Here is a 20,775-nt window from a genome sequence, read left to right as displayed (position 1 = left end):
ATATATATATATATATATATATATATATATATATATCGATTCGATTAATATAATTAACGAAGGACTTGATATATAAAGTTATATTTTTTAATCATTTCGAAATTTGTTGAAAAGTTATATGATGTCAACTTACCGTTAACGATTTGTAATTTCACCAAAAGTGACCGCTGATGTAGACATGTACTATCACAAAAGACGCGTGATCGATACGGCATACAAATACGTCAAAACATTGTGTGTGTTGACATACGATTACGACTCACGATTCGTGATTCAGTTACGACCATTATTGTGCTGAGGCTTTTAAAGGATCCTCTTAAAGGAGTCGTAGGAAATTGACCAATTCTAATCGAATATTCTCTTTATATATCTATATATTTGATTGTGATTAGTTGATTTCTTATGACTTAAGACTTCACGATTATCTATGACTTCTATGTAGAGGACCCTTTATCTTATGTTATGATTACGACAGTTACGTCTCGTTTTCTGCCATAGCTTATACTAATCCAGGGATGTCGCCTGAGACAAAAATTACCAACGTGAAACGTGAAACATATTTCGTATCGAGAAGTTGGCATACTCAATCTTTCCTTGTTTGACATATTTTATTTTATAATGCATCTTAGTTTCTCTTTCTAACCTTTATAATTTTTGTCTTAAATTAAATATTAAATAAAAAATTAAACGAACAATGACAGTGCCAATATAGAATAAGTAAAAAGACATATTTTATTTTATAATGCATCTTAGTTTCTCTTTCTAACCTTTATAATTTTTGTCTTAAATTAAATATTAAATAAAAAATTAAACGAACAATGACAGTGCCAATATAGAATAAGTAAAAAGATATCACCAATACAATAAATATTAATTTTTTTTAAATTATTATATTTTTTTTATATTATTATTACGAAATCATTAACATAATTAAATTATAATACATAAGTAATATTAAGATTATTAGTTATAAATTAAATATATTAGCATATATATTTTGGTTAAAAATTAATTATGGCATGAATAGTAAAAAATTGTTCATGCATAAATATATATAAATATACATAACATGTATAAACATGAATAAAAATATAATTATATATGTATGATTATATACATATGAAATATGTCTGTACATATATCCTTCTTTCTTTTGTGAAATTACTGTTTTATTATTAAAAAGAATAATTAGAAAATATAAAAGACTGCAGAATAATTTTCACATTGTTTTAGAAAAAAATCATTTTACAAAAGAAAAAAGGATGTATGAATATGTATGGACATATTTCATATATCATTATATATAATTATGTTTATGAATGTACAGGGTGCCAAAATCCGAACAAATTTCAATTTAAATTTTCCACTATATTGTACCTCCGTCAGAGGTTGTTATTGGCGTCCGAAAAAGTCTGATGCTTCTAGTAAACATTCATATTCTCAAAATAGCCGTGATGTTGAATGCGGAGTATAATCGAAGAGCCACGATCATCGAAGGCCTTCGCGCTAGGCACTCAGCAACGGAAATAATTCTTTGGATACTCGAGATCAATTATGACGTAGTGGCAAAATATACGACTTTAGAACTGTCCAACGAAGGTTCCAGTATGCCAACGAGGAAGAGTCACTCGAAGAACGCACCGCGAGGAACGCACCTCAGTTGAGGCCCCCCAATTAAAAGCGCTCAAACGCTGATTTCGGATGACCTAGGGCAATCGTTGCGAAAATTAGCATTGATTATTGTAAACCAACTAACAATTCGAATTGCCGAGAAGAACCTTCGATACAAATCGTACACATTAAAGATACGACATATGCTTTCTGAGGCTGCCAGAACAAGCCGAGTTGCTCACTACAATCTTGTATTCTTTGAAAAACGAAGCGACAAATCAGTTTTTTTCTGACGAAAAAATGTTTACTGTTGATGCCAAAAATAAATCGGAGGAATGATCGATCGTTCGCCTACAATCCCAAGGATATCTCTGTTGCCAGAACGAAATTTCCGGCCAATGTTTATGTGCTAGGTGTCCAGTAAGGATGATGTCACATTTGCCATCACATTTCTTTAAAAAAAAAGGAAACTATCACAAAAGAACTGTATTTGCGCGTTCTGATGTAGTGAAGCCGTAGGTGAAAACTATAGCGTCCATATGTTTTTCAGCAGGACGATGCATCGGTTCGTATGAGCCAGTGCATCGTCCTGCTGAAAAATATGGACGCCATAGTTATTTGACTTAAACTTGGCTCTCAGACAATATCGATATGTTTTGGTCCAAGGAATTCTGCCTCCCAACAGGCCAGATTTAAATCCCTTGGACTACTACGTGGAGTGAAGTTGAAAGGGTCACAAACAAGTATCGGCATCCCAATGTGACGACATTAAGAACCGCTGTTGAGTATTCGTCGACATGGACAGCGCTACATTACATGTGTGTGCGAACGCTTCAGACCGAGAATAGAGGCCATCATTTAAGCTAATACATAATTGTGCTCTACAGAGATCCTTCAAGTGCCATGTAAAAGAATTTTTATAATATTTAATTTTTCATTTAAAACATTTTGTTTAAAGAAATTGTTCGATTTGTCCGGATTTTGATGACACTCCCTGTATATATATATATATATATATATATACTAAAATATTCTAGGATTTCTATAATTTTCTACGAAAACTTTTAAAATTTGAAAAAGTTTAAGATATTTTATTAGAAATCTAGTAAAATTTTTCCTTTATATAGTCAACCTCAAATGACCTGATCCTCAAGGAGATCATTGATCTTTTCCGTCATTCATTATTCATTAAAAAGTTATGAACAAAACAATTTTTATTAATAGCAAACAATTTTTAAACACAAAAGATATATATTTCAGCAGTATTTTGATGGGGGAGGAGTGGATCTCGCTTCGCGTGGAAAATCGAGCGCCCTTGGCAGGGGGAAATGGGATAAAACTCGCTTCGCGAGAAAAGTTGTCCATTTCTTGGCAGAGGAGGGAGGGAGGATGGAACTCGCTTTGCGCTCATCGAGATTTATCTCATATTGAGATTTATCTCATACCCCTATCTAAAAATTATTTTATTTATAAATCCAGTTTTGTTATGTAATAACTTTTTTTAAATAAATAACGAACGATGGGAAAGATCAATGATCTTCATGAGGATTAAGGTCAAATTCAAAGTCAGTTGGAGGTCATTTGGAGTTAACTGTGTAAAGGGAAAGTTTTACCAGACATCTTAATAAATTTTAAATATAAAAAATTCTTACAAATATATATTACAATATAAGAATTTTTTTTGAAAAGAACTGATACGCAAATCAATCTCTTCTTTTATTATATTCTCAGAGAAAGCTCATTCTCCTGTATCAATAGTAATACTTTTTTACGTTCTGAAATAGATTGGAAAAATATATTTCTTAATTGGAAAAACATATTCTGATTCTTAACAAAAAAAGAGTTGATCGATTTTTGCATCGATCACTCTTCCGAAAAAAATATTGTTTACTTTTGTCTTACAGTTATCGCAGATTTATTATGTCAATTTTTAGGATAGAAGCACGAGTTTCCGCCGAGGTTGTTATCTAACTGTTAGTCGAGAGGGCGTGATTAATTATTGGTCATTAGATCTTAACTATGAGCGTACTGTGCAGTCTAAGAATCGTTAGTACTTCTTAACTTCTCTCTCATTTTCAGTTAACACTTTTATCGGTACCTTTTTTGCAGCGTTCTTAAAAGTGCAATCTACTGCTATAACTGATATGATCGTGCTACCGGATGTTCAGATGGTATGCACGAGTTCAACAGAATGCGATTTGAGATTTTACGACGTCGCGGCAAAAAAGTTTGAGCTTCGCTTACTGGTCAGTGATTAACACAGATTAATCAGATTTCGTAAAACTTATCATCTATCCATTGTTAATTGTAATGAATAATAAATGATATTTCTAGATATCCAGTTTGGAAAATGCAGTCGTTTGCATGCACTATTACTTTAGTAGAAATATGAATGAAAATTCTTACATCGTCCTAGGTGATACGAGTGGATCTATTATAATCATGGCCTTTAATCCTATGGATAGAGGACCTTTCAAGCAATATATTACAAGTGACTTGATCATTTTCCGTTACGACAATGTCATTAAAGTAAGTAAAACCTATTGGAGGTCCACTCAGGGCCATGATTTTGACTACATATGTCAAGATCATCGAAGAAGCCTCCTTTAAAGTGAATAATTATTCTATACAATTGTTTATTGCACAATTTCAAAATAGGTTCAAATTTGATTACATCTTATTCCAATATAAATTAAAGGTTTGCTTCATAGATATAGTCGAAGATTTTGCGGAAAATTACTTTGCTAAAAGATTACTACAATTAGGGGAAGATACAAGGATTAGATGTCATAGAATTAAAAAATATACATACAAATTGGACGAGCCAGGTAGCTTATTATGGAAGCTTACGTGCATTTGTGTCGAGTAGCCAATGCTCTGATTGTTCTTTGTACGTTTTCGATACGAGTGGGACAAAGATGCAACATAAATTTCAAGTTCGCATGGGAATATCCTGTTTCACGCTCTGCGATGGTATCCTTTCGCTTTGCAATTGCAGTTACGGAGATTTTGATGTAAATCAGATCCGATTTTAAAACAATGATTTTTTCAGAAAGTCATGTATTGGTAACGGGTGGACCAGACTGCGTGGTTCGCGTTTGGAATCCATTTGTCCCCAGGAAAGCAAATGCTGTTTTGTTGGGGCACCGATCGACTATCTGCGCGCTTGTCATAACTAACGCTGGCAATCGCATTTTTTCCTTGTCGAAAGACAGATGCATAAAAGTATGGGACGTTCCAACTCTTAGCTGCATTCAGGTATAGAGAAATTACAATTCTTAGATAGTAGTCTTCTTTCTGTTGAACATTATTATTTTTCTTATCGTTTAATAAATCATATTTTCTTTTAATAAATAATAGAAGATGTGTACATTTCGTAAACAGACATACAGCAAATTACCGCGCGAGCTGAGTGAACACACTCCGATGACCGTAGTGTTCAACACACTGACCTGTACGATGATTATTGCCAGCATGATGATAGCTGTTCTCGTTTGTGAGCACGTAATTAACGAGGAAATCTCGGACGGCTATACGCACACCAAGGGCGTCAGTTGTGTTCTCTACAATCAGCTCTTCCGTGTGGTAACTTCCTCTTATCCAAAAATCATTAATAAAATCATTAATAAAAATTAAATTATTTAGTAAAACAGAGTTGTACAATTCAATAAAATAATATACAGTTGCACAGTTTTAATAAATGATATGTTATTTTATCGGAATGCAGATTGTTTCTACAGGATTAGATTCATGCATCATCGTATGGGATCCATGGTACGGACGCCGTTTACATTTGATATCACACGCTCACAGTGTTATACGATATGGGCAGTACGCCGACATCGAGATCACGGCGGCTTGCTTCGACGATTCGGAGCAATTTTTAGTAACTGGCGCAAGAAATGGTTCAGTGAAAATGTGGAATTACAATACCGGAATCTGTATACACGATATAATGATTGATCATCAATGGTAGGAATCAGCGGATATTAAATAACTGCTTTTTTTCTTATAAATTATATGACATTTCATAGTAATAGCGTTTTTCCTAGTGCAACATACATATTTAAACAGTATGCTTTTTCTTTTTGGACTTTTGCACCAGTTCATCCTTCTTTTTCTTTCTTCCTGAAGAGAAAAAGAAAATGAATTGGTGCAAAAGTTCAGCTAAAAAAACAAGCCTAGTGTACGTATTTCCGTAGCTACGGTGTAGTACAAATTTTATACACAAAGTAGGATTTTGCTATATCATCTCAAAAAGATATAGAACCAGTGTGACATTTAAAATTTAAAAATAGAAATCAACCGGGATTTTAGCGCAATAATGAAGTTATATTGTACACCATGATGTGCACTCCAGTACAGTATAACGTTTACATGCAACTAGTATAGTGCAAGGCTACATCTAGTGTATCCCAAAGAAAAACACCTTAAATTACAAAAAGTATTGTAATTGGAAAATTACATTTTTCGAAAAATTATTTATACAATTTTTTTTCCAAAAGTTTTTGTTGTAATTATAATTGGAAACGAAGTTATTTGAATTATGGTAAATTCGATCACTCGCACGACAATGGCTGCATTCAGCAGAGAAAGCAGTTTCGCAACTATTGTAAAATTCTTCAATGCCATTAGTTTATACGTTTAGATCTATAAGAAACCGCGAAAGCAAAAATCAATTATATTGAAGAATTTTACAACAGTTGCCAAGCTATTTTCTCTGCTGAATGCAGCCAATGAATCAGTGCATAATGTGAGAATGAATAAAAAAGGTCAATGTTCTCTATGTATGCAAGTAGAGTTGTGACAGATTCATAAGTGGGATTTGGGGGAGCAAGTGACTTTTTGACAAGTGATTAACATAATCAAGAATTTTCTGAAGTTAGTCATAGCACTTTTAAACATATAAACATGGCTTGATTATCAGAATGTCTTCGTCTTTGAGCGATATTCATAGTTGATTCTTATATTTAAGATTAAGTTTTGACTACAATATTTAAGATGAGATGATGAGGTATGAGTCAATCAGAGAGCTGCATTAATATCTTAACATTACTTAAAATGATTTTAAAATAAGAATGGGCTGCGATACCGCCCTACTTTTTTATTTAATATACAATATTGATCTTACTTTTTGATTTTCCCTCGTATAATCAACTTTTTGACAATAAAATAATATATTATATTCTGTTAATTAACATAGCAATAATACTATCATTTATAATCATTTAAAATACATATTTATATGCTTTTACACTTTGCTAATCTCACACATAGCAGCTTTTAGTATACATTAATGATTAATCCAATGTAATATAAAGGTTTATTCGCGTCACATACAATAGCTTCTATGCGCTCCACAAGCACGTTGCTATAGTAGAAGCATGTTGGAGCATGCGACTAAATCATGCAATGCATGAATAAATCTAAATAATTCGATATTAGAGAATATTTTCTAATGTTATTTTTCGTCGATATCATGAACGATGTAATAAATTTTCATTTCACATTATTTTTTCTGCAGCGAAATAACGAACATCACATGGTACGAAAATCGAATTCTGTGCTGCGGTTGGAATAAACATGTGACAGAATTATCGATTTTCGAATCTGATATATGCAAAAAGAATTGGACGACCAGTCACACCGATGACATTCTATGCTTGGCTGCAAGATATCCACAGCTATTAGCTACCGGATCGTACAACGAAGAATTAATTCTCTGGAATCTTGAAACGGGCCAGCCTTTTAGAAAGTATCAAGTGACTGATGTTAATAGAAGGTGATGTCAACTTGATATTTTCATGAACAATAATTGATACAGTAAATGCTAGCAACTTGCAATTGAAAGCTAATTGACTTAATAGGAACACGAGAATGACGAACGCACAGAAAGAGTTTAGAAAATTGAATGAGATCAGTGGATCCATTAATCAGCAGCTTAAGTAAATAATAATACACTTATGGCTACAAAAGAAAAGGTTTCTTTTGTCGAAATGTTTTAAATCGAATCCTCGTGAAACAGAAAATTGACTCCATGTGTTCATCAAGAATCAGCATTGAACATTGTTCGCGTAACTGCGGTACGCGCGATAATCTTTCTAGCAGCGCGAGAAACGAAACCTGATGTCGGCACACTGCTGGTTGCTCTCGATTCCGGTTTGATACAAGTATGGACGCATCATCCTGCGGCGGGATTTTTAGGAGCTTTTTCAGTCATACACACTGTCGGTGACTGTGCCACATCCTTAGCTACTGATCCTGAAAATCAATTTTTTATAACAGGTTTTGGAACTTTCTAAAGATTTGATTATATCCTTAACTTTTCAGTTAAATCTTTTTTCTAATGTCTACAATTTTATTCCTGGAACTTCCCCTTAAAGGTCATAGTATAGGGTATATAAAAGTTTGGCTTCTTTCGAATTACATGCTACCAAATCCACCGAAAATTTGTATGCCGTTACTGAGATTAGAATTCCCATTTTTATGGAAAGATAAAATAGACGGAAGAGCGAAGAGAGCAGTACGAAATCAAATGCTGCCACTTCTGCTGTCATCTGTGCGTGGTCATACACGGGGAATTACTTCTCTTCAAATTATTTCTAGCGCGCGAGTGATAATCAGGTATATACAATTATTATAAAGGTTTTGATACATTTCTTTACTAAAAAATTTTAATAAATAATAGCGGTAGCGCAGATCGCACAGTACGTTTGTGGAGTTATGGAGGTCGTTATATATCAACATTAGGTACGTTTAGAGATTGGATCCCGATTCTGCCTACTGTGCCCGTGCAAAAATATTTCGAGGATTATAAGCTTCCAGCAGACATTAAGGGATTTGCCAGTTCTACTACTTTGAAGGTAAATTTGAAAAAAATATATACAAGAACAATGTATACATTTGGGATGATGCAAAGGTACTTCATGGTGGTATGAAAAGATTACCGATAAAGATTGAAGAAAAGGAAATCGACATCTCAAAAGAAACTCTCGAAGGAGAGCAATATATGTTGTACGGGAAGGAATTCGATAGTCTTGTGCTCGAGACATATTATGAATCACAGTTGCCTGGAAACATCTATCAGAAATATCTGCAATTAGACAATACTTTGTCATACGTGAGTACATGCATATACAATTATACATACTTCATATATATTAAAATATATATTTTGTAAAATTCATTATATGTTGTTATGTAATAGCAGATTCGGTTAGATGCATATTAATAATTTGTGTAAAATGCAAATATTTCAAATTATAAAATATGACTTTACTTAACAGTTCAATAAAATGTGTTCAGGATTTTATTGTTTAATTCATTTTTATATTTATATCGAATTTTTACGTAAATGTGTACGATGGCTTTAATGCACGAGTGCGCACTGAATGCATCTAATCGAATTCGTTATAATGCAATTTTAACTTGAATTTTAACTTGTAGAAATTTTATATTTGTAGATACCAATTTATACGTATTTACCAACCTACTCTTTAAAATCTGTAGAGGCGCAGAAAACACTCTTGCTTGGACAGAAAATAGAACCTACGTATGGATTTTTATTTTTATTCGAAATCTTTGAAAAGATATCACACAGGCTGTCCGTCGAATACTTTGATATATATATATATTTTTAAATTATTTATAATTACAGTAAAAAGATATATTTAAGAAGATGAACTACTGCGCTCTTCTGTAATAAAGAGGCAAAGGCACTTCCACAAAATGAAATCTACCGCAATGCTCTCCATCATTTGAACTTTATAAACTCTTGCAAAATGTTAGTATATATAATAAAATAGTACATATTTTACACATGGTATAAATTAAAATGAGAATTAATTTACTCACATTTGTAAAACTCGTATTCATAGCAATTATTTTATCTAATTATTTACTAAGTCGATTATCTAATTATATGTTTAGGCTTTACTTCTTCTTCAGCAAATAAGATAAAATATATAAAAATAGATAAATAAGTAAAAAAAAATTAAATTGTCAAATCATGAAGATATCTACGTACAACATCATTTTATGAATATTGGGATATAATAACGAACAACGCGGCTTCATGTCGAATTAAAACAATTTGCCTTAAACATTATTACATTTCACATGCATACAATACTATAATATATACTTAATGCCTCTAATTATATCCACATGTATTTGTCATATTAATTTTTTAAAGGCAATTTTCGTTCGACAAACTCAGGTTCCATCATGGAAATACGTGGTGGCGTTTTCCAGATTGCACTGGATGTACGCTTCAATCGATTTTTATCTATACCCTGGAATAATTCAGTCAAATCTGGCGTGCACTTACGAGTATTGAAGAATTTATAAACTATTCTTTCGGGAATATATTGTTGCATCGCGAGTTGTACTTTGCGAATGTGCGCTGCAATTAAAAAAGAATAGATAGATTCATATTCTTTTCTTCTTACTTTAATGATGATTTAAGATATAAAAGAAAGTATACGTACCCTGCGCCCAATACGGTATCTCGTGCTTCGGTTTGCTTTCATCGTCTGATTCATCATCATCATCAGGTTCACTATCTAACACATAATTCACAGTACCTTGATACTTATTATTAGTCTGTTGTTTGTTCTGCAAAAAAATCAAGTAAGCGATTTATCAGTTTTGAGTGAAAGTAGGATGAAGTAATTTTTTTCCATCATAAAAAGATAACTCACTTTAGCTTGGGTTGTAAGTAACTGATTTTTCTGTTTCAAAGCTTCAGCAGCGACTTGTTGAGCCCTTGCTTCCACTTCCCTACGTTTTTCAGCTTCTTGCTCTCGACGTCTTTGCTCAGCCAACAGACGTTCCGTTTCCTCTTGTTCTTGTAATCTCTGCAATCTCTGTTGCTCTTCCAATTTGCGACGTTCTTCCTTCTCCTGTATTCGTTGCAATTGGGCAAGACGCTTCTTCTCCGCTTCCTCGCGATGCCTTTCTTGAATCAAAAGAGCTAATTTTGCCTTCTCTTCTCTTTCTTTCTCGGCTTTCTGCCGTTTCTCTAATTCTTGCTTCTCCTTAGCTTCTCTTGCTAATTTGTTTTTGAGTTCCTTCTCTTGCCGCTTTCTGTATACAAAGTATATATCGAGATATATGATTGTACCGCCTGCAAATCTTTTGATTAGTGTTACGAAATTTTTGTATACCTTTTCTTCTCTTCCGTCTGTAATCTCAAAGCTTCGTCTTTTTTTTTTCTCGCGTCTTCCTCGTGCCGTCTCTTTTCCTCTAACTTTTCTATCGAATTGGAAGTTGTAATAGTTTTTGATGGTTGAATGAAAGACTCCACGCCAGTAACAATATTGGTGCGCGAGGCGGTTATAACTTTTGGATACTAAAATAAAAGTATGTAAATAAATAAATATGACAAAATTTTATCTTTCTTAAATTGCATTATGGACCTGTTCTTTTTGGCTGAATTTTTACACTAGTTCATCTTTCTTCCTCTCCTTTCCTCTTGGAGAAAAAAGGACGAAAGATAAATTGGTTCAGTTAAAAAGAATAAGTCTATAGTGCAATTTAAGAAAGATAAAATTTTGTATTAATTTTACATTCAAAAGATTTTGAATATTTGAAGGGGTATGAAGACGATTAAGAGACAGTACAGGCTGCATCAATTTTGTCTTGCTTAAAGGTGTCGTTTTCAACTGTTGCATTTTTACATTTGATCTATCAGTTTGAGTCAATAATTTATTAATTCGTTCCGGTAATTGTTCTTTGTTCTGAAAGACAAAGTTTAATTTATCGTTAATGAAACATAGTAAAAGAGAATAAAAGAGATTAAAATAATTATAAATAACCACAGATTCTTTTACCTCTTTAAGTTCAGCATTGTTTTTTTGTTTCGCTAATGAAATCTTCTTAGCTTTAGCGAGCGACTTTCGAGCTAATATTTGCGCAACATTTTTCTCCGTCGTTTTTGTTTCTATCTGCATTTCCGCAGTGATCATTGCACGAGTTTTCGTTCTAGTTATTCTAGTTGGAGTACCTATGTCAGACTTCGGACTATGCATAACCGCTTGTTCAAATGCTTCAACCCGCTTCTTCACAGATTCTTTTGCATAAGGACTAAATAATGCATTCGATTTATATGTTTTACTTTCTTGTGTGACCGTGGACACATTTGCGTTTTTGAGGGTTTTCACTGGTGTATTAGAAGTTTCATCCTCACTAGATATCGCTAACATACCTTTTGTCTCTTTTTCATTAGGCTGCTTCCTATTAAGTTGCTTCTTCGATCTTTTCACTTCAGGCGATGATTCATCATCTGTAATTAATTCATCATATTGCGCAGATGTTTTGTATAGTTGCATATTGTTTGGTAGTGTCTTCTTAGTATTTTCTGTTTCTTTCAAACTATTACTATTTTTTACATTTATTATCTTCTGAATCACTACTGTTTCATTTAATTTTGGTGGTTGATTTGGTAAACGTTCTAATATTACAGTAGCATTTAATCCCTTTTCGGACATACACAGGCTATGCTTTAGAGTTGAATTCATAATTAGAACAGGCCTTCCTACTGCATCTTCATACATAGATGGTTCTTCAATATCATCTATATTGGGCACAATGGCGTCATTAACTTTATTCACTTCTCTATTTTGAGAATTCTTAGAGCTTCTTCTACTAGAAGAGCTTCTTCTACTAGAAGAACTTCTTCTACTAGAAGAACGTTGTAGAACTGGTAATTTAAAATTATCTTCATTGGCCTCCTTAGCTTTTTCAGTAATTTTTGATTTTTCAATTGGGGTTGTAAGCTGAATGATCTGTTTCGAGTTCTTCCTTGTCACTCTTTTTGTTCTTTTTATATCTATTATATTTTCTTCAACTTTACTGTACTTAGAAACATTTTCGTTGTTATCTTCATCAGAACTGCTTACATTATATTTTTTCCTTTTAACATGGCTTTCTCTCTTTACCTAATATTCATAAACTCATATATTATATAATATTCTATGACTTAAAATCAACTCATAATACCATAAGTATGATATTGAAAACTGTCATTACTTACTTTCTTTTTGGAATCATTAAGAATAAAACTTTGTTTCTTGATATTATCCTCTGCTTTTTTGTATGCTCCTCTTTTGATTTTATGTCCCATTACTTCGTTCTCCTTTTGCTCCTCTTCATTGATAGAATAAAGGGAACTAGTTGGCGAGATGTTTTCCTGTTGAAAAACTTCGTCTTCGAGTATGGTTTCAATACGCTGGGTCATCTTCTTTCGCAGCATCTTCGGCGTTTTTGCCACAAGTGGGCCAGATGACGGTTGTGACAAATGTACGAACAGCTCATGCACGTAGGACATATTATCTGCAAGAGCTTCGGCAAGACGATTCGACAGTCCAACACCATGATTGTGAATAAATAACAGATCCTTGCGAATAATATCTCGGATCTCGTCTTTCGATCGAGAATTCATGGCGCCAGAGGAGATTCGTTGTTGTACGTCAATCTCCGTGATAGAGACAAGTGTCAGTTTAATTTTTTTAATTTAATTTTTATCTAAACAATACGAATCTCAGCAACATTATGACATTGCTGCGGAATAACACTAACAGCAACAAAAATAATAATAATAATAACAATAATAGTAATAATAATCACACGACACAAAACTATAAGCTTCGGAGTTGCGTACCGAACGCTAGTTACTCTTTGGTGGGCACATCGATAATTGAATTGAATCAGAATGTCCATCCCCAGCCAGCCGCCACAAGGATAACGACTTTTTCCGTTTAATTTGAATCAGGGCATTGGCGACATCTGTAACCGCTATTGATTACGTCCGCGAGTATGTACACTTATCGCCTAAAGTCCCTAGAAAACAGGCTGCGTTCAACGGACTCAACAATCGAGTGAGCGTTCGCTATTATTGATGTACTCTTCTAGATGTAAAATGCTGATTGAATGATGTAAAAGAATATCAATAACAGCGAACGCCACTCAACTGTGAGTACGCTGAACGCAGTCAGAGTCTGAGAGTATAATCACAAACTTGCATAGCCGCATAAATGCATAAAGAAAATTATCCAATCGCGTTTCTTTTATAAAGACACACGTAAAATGTAATAAGCTAATTTTTGTTGAGCATACATTTATGTGGCTATATCCTGGGCCTTTATTCTTGAAAAATACCGCATACGAAAAACTAGGGAAATACTGTAGTGTGCGTTACATATACTATAGCATTTTCCTAGTTATTCGTATGCGATTACAGGCCTAGGGCCTTTTTTTCCACCTAGGATTTAAATCAAGGTATCGATTATGTAAAGTTTTCCCTAGGAATGAATACACAAAAAATGAAAAAATTTACATGTAATGTAAATAGAATGTAATAAGTGATTAAGTAATTTTTGGCTGTTATAAAATGTGAAATAGTTCTCGGGAAATTTTTCGGCAAATAACGAAATGCCTAAAATATGAAAATCTAGTTATTTTTTAGTAAATTGATATAAACTAGCTTATTTTTCAATCTTTTGGTCTGTTTCTGTTCCTGCATTAGACTGCACTACTCTCTCGCTTTCGAATATCAAATATGTTTGAATATCTATTTGAAATATATATTTGAAATGGATATTGTGGTTTCTCGCCGTAAATGAACGAAGAGGAAGAGCATTGCCAGAGGAAACTTCGCATATTAAGAAAACGTTTGCGTGATATTAAATTAAATATATATAATAAGTAAAAGATAAAAATATGAAGTGCATAAAAATCACATAAAAATTTAAAAATGAGAATTATAAAAAATAGAAATTTCTGAAACAGGTTAAAAAATATCGTTTTTCCATTCAGATGAAGATTTCTCCAGCTTCAATCCAGAAATGTAAGGTTTGTGCTATCCCAGCAAACGATTGGATTAAAATGGATTGAAATTTTTTTCCGAATGCGTATTTTAAATAGTGAATATTTTTTTTTGGATTTAATTGGATACAATTGGATTGAAAAACTGCATTTGCTATTCAAAATTTTAAATTGAACAGTATTCACAATGCATAGAAAAAGCTAATATTATTTTTTAGATTGAAAGGCATAGAGATGCTTCATGCAATTTCTATAAATGAATAAAAATGCATTCAGGATTGAAAAGCATTCATTTTAACATTTCATTTTCGTGAATCAATATTTTTGAAAATCTGAATTCATTTCATTTCATTTCAATTCATTCTCGTTTGCTGAGATGTTTTCCCATACATTTTTCTACGAGTTTTAAATACATATTGTTTTTTTTTACTATATACAATCAAGAACAATGAAATAACATGTTTTTACCAATTTCGTACAGTTCTGAGAATTTCGCGACACTCTTCCCCGCATAACAAATTTTTTGACATTATGTCTAATTTTTGTTTTAGAGTTACATTCATTGTTATTCTCGATTATATATGTATATAAGGAACAACAAATAATGAGTATAATTTCTTATTAAAATACGTATGCACGTACATACATATTTGTACGCATCGGCAGGAATTGTGTCCCCGGCGTTCGGCGCTATACATTCATACACACGTATGTGTTACTGGAAATTTATAAATGCATGCAAAGCTATTACAATGAGTCTCAAAATTACACATAATGTTGTAATTATGCACACAAATTTTTTACAATATTAAAAATTTTTATGCATAATTACAATATTTTGTGTATAATAAAAGTATTATTATGAATATTATTATGAATATTGAGCGAGAGACACCGGGATATCCCATACTATGAGTAACAAATGTGTAAGACAGCGAAAGGACATCGCGAGCCGACATCACGTCCAATTAAGCTTTCTCTCTCAATTGTGCGCCTTGCGCTAAGGATAGAACATCGGAGCGGCCCCCTACTACTTTCTTCCTTCGCACTCTTCGCCTCCACCGTCAATCAATCATGAGTGATTCGATGATTGAAGAAAGATGCAGTACCGACAGAATATCTGAATATCGAAACAGAAAGGAAATAAAGAATTAGTAGAATAAGTAACAAATTTATGTTGTTGAAACAATTCTGAGTTGTGTTATGTAATACAACATCAAGGACTAAAAATATACCTTGTAATTCATATTAGTAAGATTTATTTTACGTAATAATATTATTTATCAATATTACAATAACAGTACAATGTCAGAACAAAGTGAAATGCAAAAAGAGCTAATGGAAAGTAGACTCGACGTGTTATTAGAATGTGCCGAAACAATACAGTCGTATGTATTTATTATTAATTTGTTACATATAGCAATATGTCTAAATATTTACAAATAAATTATGTATAATATAAAGTAATTGAAAGATGTTATATTAATAATTGAATTGTACAATACTACTAAAGTATTTATCAAATGTTCAAAATTACTCTTTTTACGATTATTTTTTCAACGTTGTAATTGTAACATATCATTTAATAACAAACTTATTGCTTCTAGCAACAGGAATGAAATGTCTAAACTTCTATATGTTACATTTTAAAAACATCGTTTGTGTGGAATGTGAAATTGCGAAATTATTTATTAAATATTATTTTTTTATACTTGGTTTTAAATGCTCCACGTTCATGTACTATATTATATTAATTTTTATATTTAATGTATGTTTTACATCAAATGGATATTCAGTTCAATGATGAAATGGAAAGGATTTTAAAACGTCTGAAAATATTGCAAGAAGAAAATGAAAAATTCAATCTCAAGTATACATAGCTATATAATGCGCAGCTCGCCGAAGACAATCAGCATCTAAAAAATTAATTGAAAAACAACAAGTTCTTCCAATTTAATAAGAACATGAAAAATAAAGCTGAAAAAATACAAATACGCATATGATACGTTGAATTTTTATGCCAGGACAGATCAAAAAACTTATGTCTTCAAAAAACAAACAAAGAACAAAAATTAATACAAACGTATTAATTGGTCGGCTGAAGATATTTCCTCTGCGATTGCCCTTCACTCAGTTAACGCTAAAACGTATAATTATTTGCGGACAGTAAAAAACTTTCCTTTGCCTTGTATGCAAACTTTAAAAAATGATACAAATAACGCGGGGCCTTCATGATTTACTTTCTAATAAGTTTGTGATATAGTAATTACTTATTTTAGTGAGCTGTTATCATTTTATAATGATCAATTTGACTTTCAACTTAATTTAATTTTAATAATTTTAATACATTTTAGATTTCTAGTAATAGTATTAGTAGAGTTCGTTTTATATTAGGTGTAGTAAAAAGAAATCCATTATTTTTGCATGAAATTGAATGGAAAAATAATGGATTTCTTTTTACTACACCTAATATATTAGTTTCAGTGGATAAATGCAGGTGACTCACTGAAATGAGTTGTATAGAAACTTTATATTGTATTTATAACATTATATTGTCTCTGAAGATGGCTCAAAAGTGAGCCAAAATATATAAGTGTGAATTATTATTAAAGTGAATTGTTACCGGATTGTTTGCACAAGGATTACAGTGCTCTTATCACCCTAATATATCCGACCTTTTTGCTTCATTAAGAAAGTTTTAGGAATAAAATTTATTTATATATATTTCGAAGATGTTTCTTAAAGAATTCTAAAAGATATTTTAGAAGTTATCTTATATGTCGGTTTTAGAAATTTTGCTTAGTGGCTAACTAAAAAAAATTGTGAAAATTGCAAAATGGTAGAGGACTTCGATTCAATTTTTTATTAGGAATATCACTATATCATTAATGGGCGTTATTTAAGAAATATCCTCTATTAATTTATATTGATAAACGAAAATGGAGTAAAATAAATTCAAATTTTTAATTGGTAACTTGAAACTGTCGAAAAAAAAGCACTCATATACGTTGCTGGACATGTTGCACACAGATTTCAGCACAAATACCTAGTAGGTGCCTACTACAGATCTTCCTGCCAAAGATGATTGGTTTATCTATCTAGAGGCAACTGTTTATATCCCTCTAAAAATTTACAGTTAGTGGTCAATGTTATAAACGAAGAGTTCCTTAAATTTCACGGCAAATTATTTAGCACAGAAGATCTAATTTTTGACAAATTAACAAGCATTATATACACTAAAATTTCTTTGCCGGTGACAGTGCTTGTTTAGTGAGATGCCGTACATATATACGTCTGCGGCTTATTAATTATTTTATAAAACAAAAGAATTCTACAAGAAAGGAGAAGAAAAAATTAAAACATATGTGTAACAAAATTTAAACAGTATACTTAAATATTTAATGTTTTGTTTTCATTATTCTATGTTTTCATTATTCTTTGTTTTGAATAAATGACATATTTTATTTAACAATTCTATTATAGGCAATTTTTGGCACGCTTCTGATATATAGCAACCAAAAGCAACCGCGATTATTAGGCTATCTTTATCTTCTGATCCCTGAAAACGAAGATAACCTTAGTCGCGGTTGCTTTTGATTGCTATACTAGAAATATGCCAAAAATCGCCTTATATATATTTTTATTAGGGGAGAAGCTAAAGTGATTAGGGAGAGCCAAGACGATTTTTCCAAATTCAAATGTATTTGAATGTAAGCAGCTCCTGAGTTTTTATCAAATATGTGCTAAATTAATTTAGAAGGATCGAATTATTCATGAGTTATTCTTTGAATAGCCATATCTACATCAATATTATCAATTAATTTTTCATATCTACATCAGAGTATTTTAAACAATAATAAGAAAGTCGATTTTTTAATAAAAATTCACTATGATTCGCCTTTAAAAATCATTACACTTTCTTTCTCTTCTCTTTAATTTTCAAACATATCGATAGCGCGCCGCAAAATAATAGCTCTAATTGGTCAAGATTACGGACCTCTGCCAATATGCGCAATGATCACCTTATTTATTACACCATGAGAGAAATGATGTAAATTCGCCTTATGATTTCATTTTTTCATAACTTCCTTACATCTGATATCACTTTCTCTTAATTTTCTTACATAATCACTAAGTCTGATATCGTTTGAAAGTGAAACTTTTCACGTGAAATTGATACATAAAAAAGTAAAAAAAATGAAAGTTTCGTGAAAATTTACATAATCGATACCCAGAATCAGAATGTGAGAACCAACCAACTACAATCGAGTATTCTTCTGTTACAGTCGAACAACAGGGGAATTTACACTCTCGATGGAAACTAGGCCATAGACTTCTATTATAACACTTCTAACTTCCCACTTTTTCTTATACAATATAAAAGTGTTGCCTATGCGCAGTGAATGGAAAACTATCATGTATAGAAAAGAGATGTCAATAGATCACGTGATCAGCATCTTTGTGATTAGTTCTTAAGTATATAAAGAGATGTCATTGGCGATCTAACTTTTAATTTTAAAAGTTAACTAATTTTTTAATTTTCACGAACTATTATGAATCATGTGCACCACTGTTTATCTCAGATTCTTTCATTTCATGAAAAAACGCATTGAATAAGCCTAATTTTATTCTATGTGTGTATATATAATCTCTTCGAATATATTATATGAAAGTATATAACATTTTGGCCGGTATTTATAATCGATTCTTATTTTAAAACCGTCTTAAGTAATGTCTTAAGTTGCTAATGCGATCCTCTGATTTGTTCATAACATCTTAAGACTGTACTTGAGACGATCTTAAATATAAAATCTGGTTATGAATACCGATCATTGTATTCTGCGCATATGCGGTTGTAGGATGAAATCACACAGTGCAGAAAACGACTGCGGAATAGAGAATGCGTCAGAAATAACTAATTGTTATTCCAAATAACGTAGAATAACACTGATCAGTTATTTCTATGATGTATTTTCTATTCCATAGTCATTTTCCGCATTATGTGATTCTACCTTTACAATGCGCATGTGCCACAAGTAATACATATCATTTGACAACAGGGAAAGTGGAGAGTTAACAGTCTAGTGTTATAATAGAAGTCTGTATGTGATATTTTCAAGAATAGGCCTCTTAAGGACCGCGCATAGATTTTGCATAATGTATAATCTCGGATCTACAATACATGAACGAATCATAATCAATTATTCTCCTCGAATTCGACTAATTCTTGTGGCTTAAGGCTTAAAACTCTATTATAGTTCCGGGGTAAGGAATCTGGATCTATAATAGTTGTTTAAGTTTTAAGCCGTAAGAAATTGATTAACTACAGTCGAATGCGAGGAGAATAATTGATTGTGATTCGTCTATTCCTTATGGCTTAGGGTTGCCGCAGACAAAATTTCTGTAATAGTAACCTTAAGATTCTACTCTAAAAAATGGAAATAACAGTAAATTTATCCATAACCTCACAATAAAATAAATTTCAACTGATTGAAACTCGCTTTATGGATAAGTTTACTGGTATTTCTGTTTCCGTTATAGTACGTAGATTTAAAACAGTATCTTGATTGGCTTAAGTTCACGATTTAGATAACTGTTACAGAAATTTTGTCTAAGGCAGCCCTAAAGACCATGTAAGAATTAGCCAATTGCAATCGAATTCGAGGAGAATAATTGATTATGATTCGTCCATTCCTTATAGCTTAAGGCTTAAAAATCTATTGTACATCCAGAGTAACAGTCGCAGTACAGATTTTTGCATAAAGGCAAATTTTCACAAACTGCTCTAACTGGCTATTTCAATGACAGAAAGGATCAAAATTTTGTTTGATCACCACGTGACCAAAATTTTTAAAATAGTGGAAATGACCTTAGGTTTGTTCGCGTTGCTTGCACTTTTTGCATTCGGCATCTTTGCTTTCTCTCTTTTCAAAACCAAATATATATCTATCTCATTTTAAGTGCAAAAATATTTGGGGATTTCATGCAACGCGAACAGACTTCTTTATATCTTTTTGCCTCTACTTAGAAAAAAACAACATGACCAAAATACATCCCCCTTGAAACCGTTACATTTTTTTTAAAACTAATTTGATACTTTTTTTGTATCATCAAAAATAAGCGAAATATTCAAGATATTTGATTTAAATGGATCATCTTTATATATATATATATGTGTGTGTGTGTGTGTGTGTGTGTGTGTGTGTGTGTGTGTGTGTGTGTGTGTGTGTGTGTGTGTGTGTGTTTAGTATATATATATATATATATATATATATATATATATATATATATATATATATACTATTTTATTCTTAGTTACTTACTTATACTTTATTATAC

At 32.0% G+C, this 20,775-nt stretch overlaps 2 protein-coding genes across 2 annotated transcripts in view; one reads left to right on the top strand and one right to left on the bottom strand.

Moving 5' to 3' along the window:
- The window catches only part of LOC105625111 (WD repeat-containing protein on Y chromosome-like), a 12,724-nt gene extending 3,882 nt beyond the window's left edge, over positions 1-8,842 (top strand). Inside the window, exons 3-16 of the mRNA XM_012206451.1 lie at positions 3,546-3,657; positions 3,721-3,857; positions 3,946-4,140; positions 4,310-4,439; positions 4,664-4,869; positions 4,996-5,196; positions 5,339-5,583; positions 7,136-7,393; positions 7,479-7,556; positions 7,637-7,896; positions 7,995-8,235; positions 8,300-8,474; positions 8,531-8,731; positions 8,822-8,842. Of these exons, the coding sequence (XP_012061841.1) occupies positions 3,546-3,657; positions 3,721-3,857; positions 3,946-4,140; positions 4,310-4,439; positions 4,664-4,869; positions 4,996-5,196; positions 5,339-5,583; positions 7,136-7,393; positions 7,479-7,556; positions 7,637-7,896; positions 7,995-8,235; positions 8,300-8,474; positions 8,531-8,731; positions 8,822-8,842 (2,460 nt within the window). The remainder of the gene's footprint in view (positions 1-3,545; positions 3,658-3,720; positions 3,858-3,945; positions 4,141-4,309; positions 4,440-4,663; positions 4,870-4,995; positions 5,197-5,338; positions 5,584-7,135; positions 7,394-7,478; positions 7,557-7,636; positions 7,897-7,994; positions 8,236-8,299; positions 8,475-8,530; positions 8,732-8,821) is intronic.
- Positions 8,843-9,791: 949 nt separating this feature from the next.
- Positions 9,792-13,054, bottom strand: LOC105625106 (inner centromere protein A). Its single transcript, XM_012206448.1, has 7 exons — positions 12,647-13,054; positions 11,430-12,551; positions 11,181-11,351; positions 10,779-10,963; positions 10,314-10,698; positions 10,101-10,227; positions 9,792-10,015 (listed from the first exon to the last, which is right to left on the bottom strand). The coding sequence occupies exons 1-7, from the start codon at positions 13,052-13,054 to the stop codon at positions 9,792-9,794; spliced, it is 2,622 nt and encodes an 873-aa protein (XP_012061838.1).
- Positions 13,055-20,775: the final 7,721 nt, after the last annotated feature.

This window comes from Atta cephalotes (genome assembly GCF_000143395.1).
Source record: "Atta cephalotes unplaced genomic scaffold scaffold00108, whole genome shotgun sequence".
Classification (NCBI taxonomy): Eukaryota; Metazoa; Arthropoda; class Insecta; order Hymenoptera; family Formicidae; genus Atta; species Atta cephalotes.
Note: the sequence above shows the minus strand (reverse complement) of the source record. Positions and strands in the feature narration are given on the sequence as shown.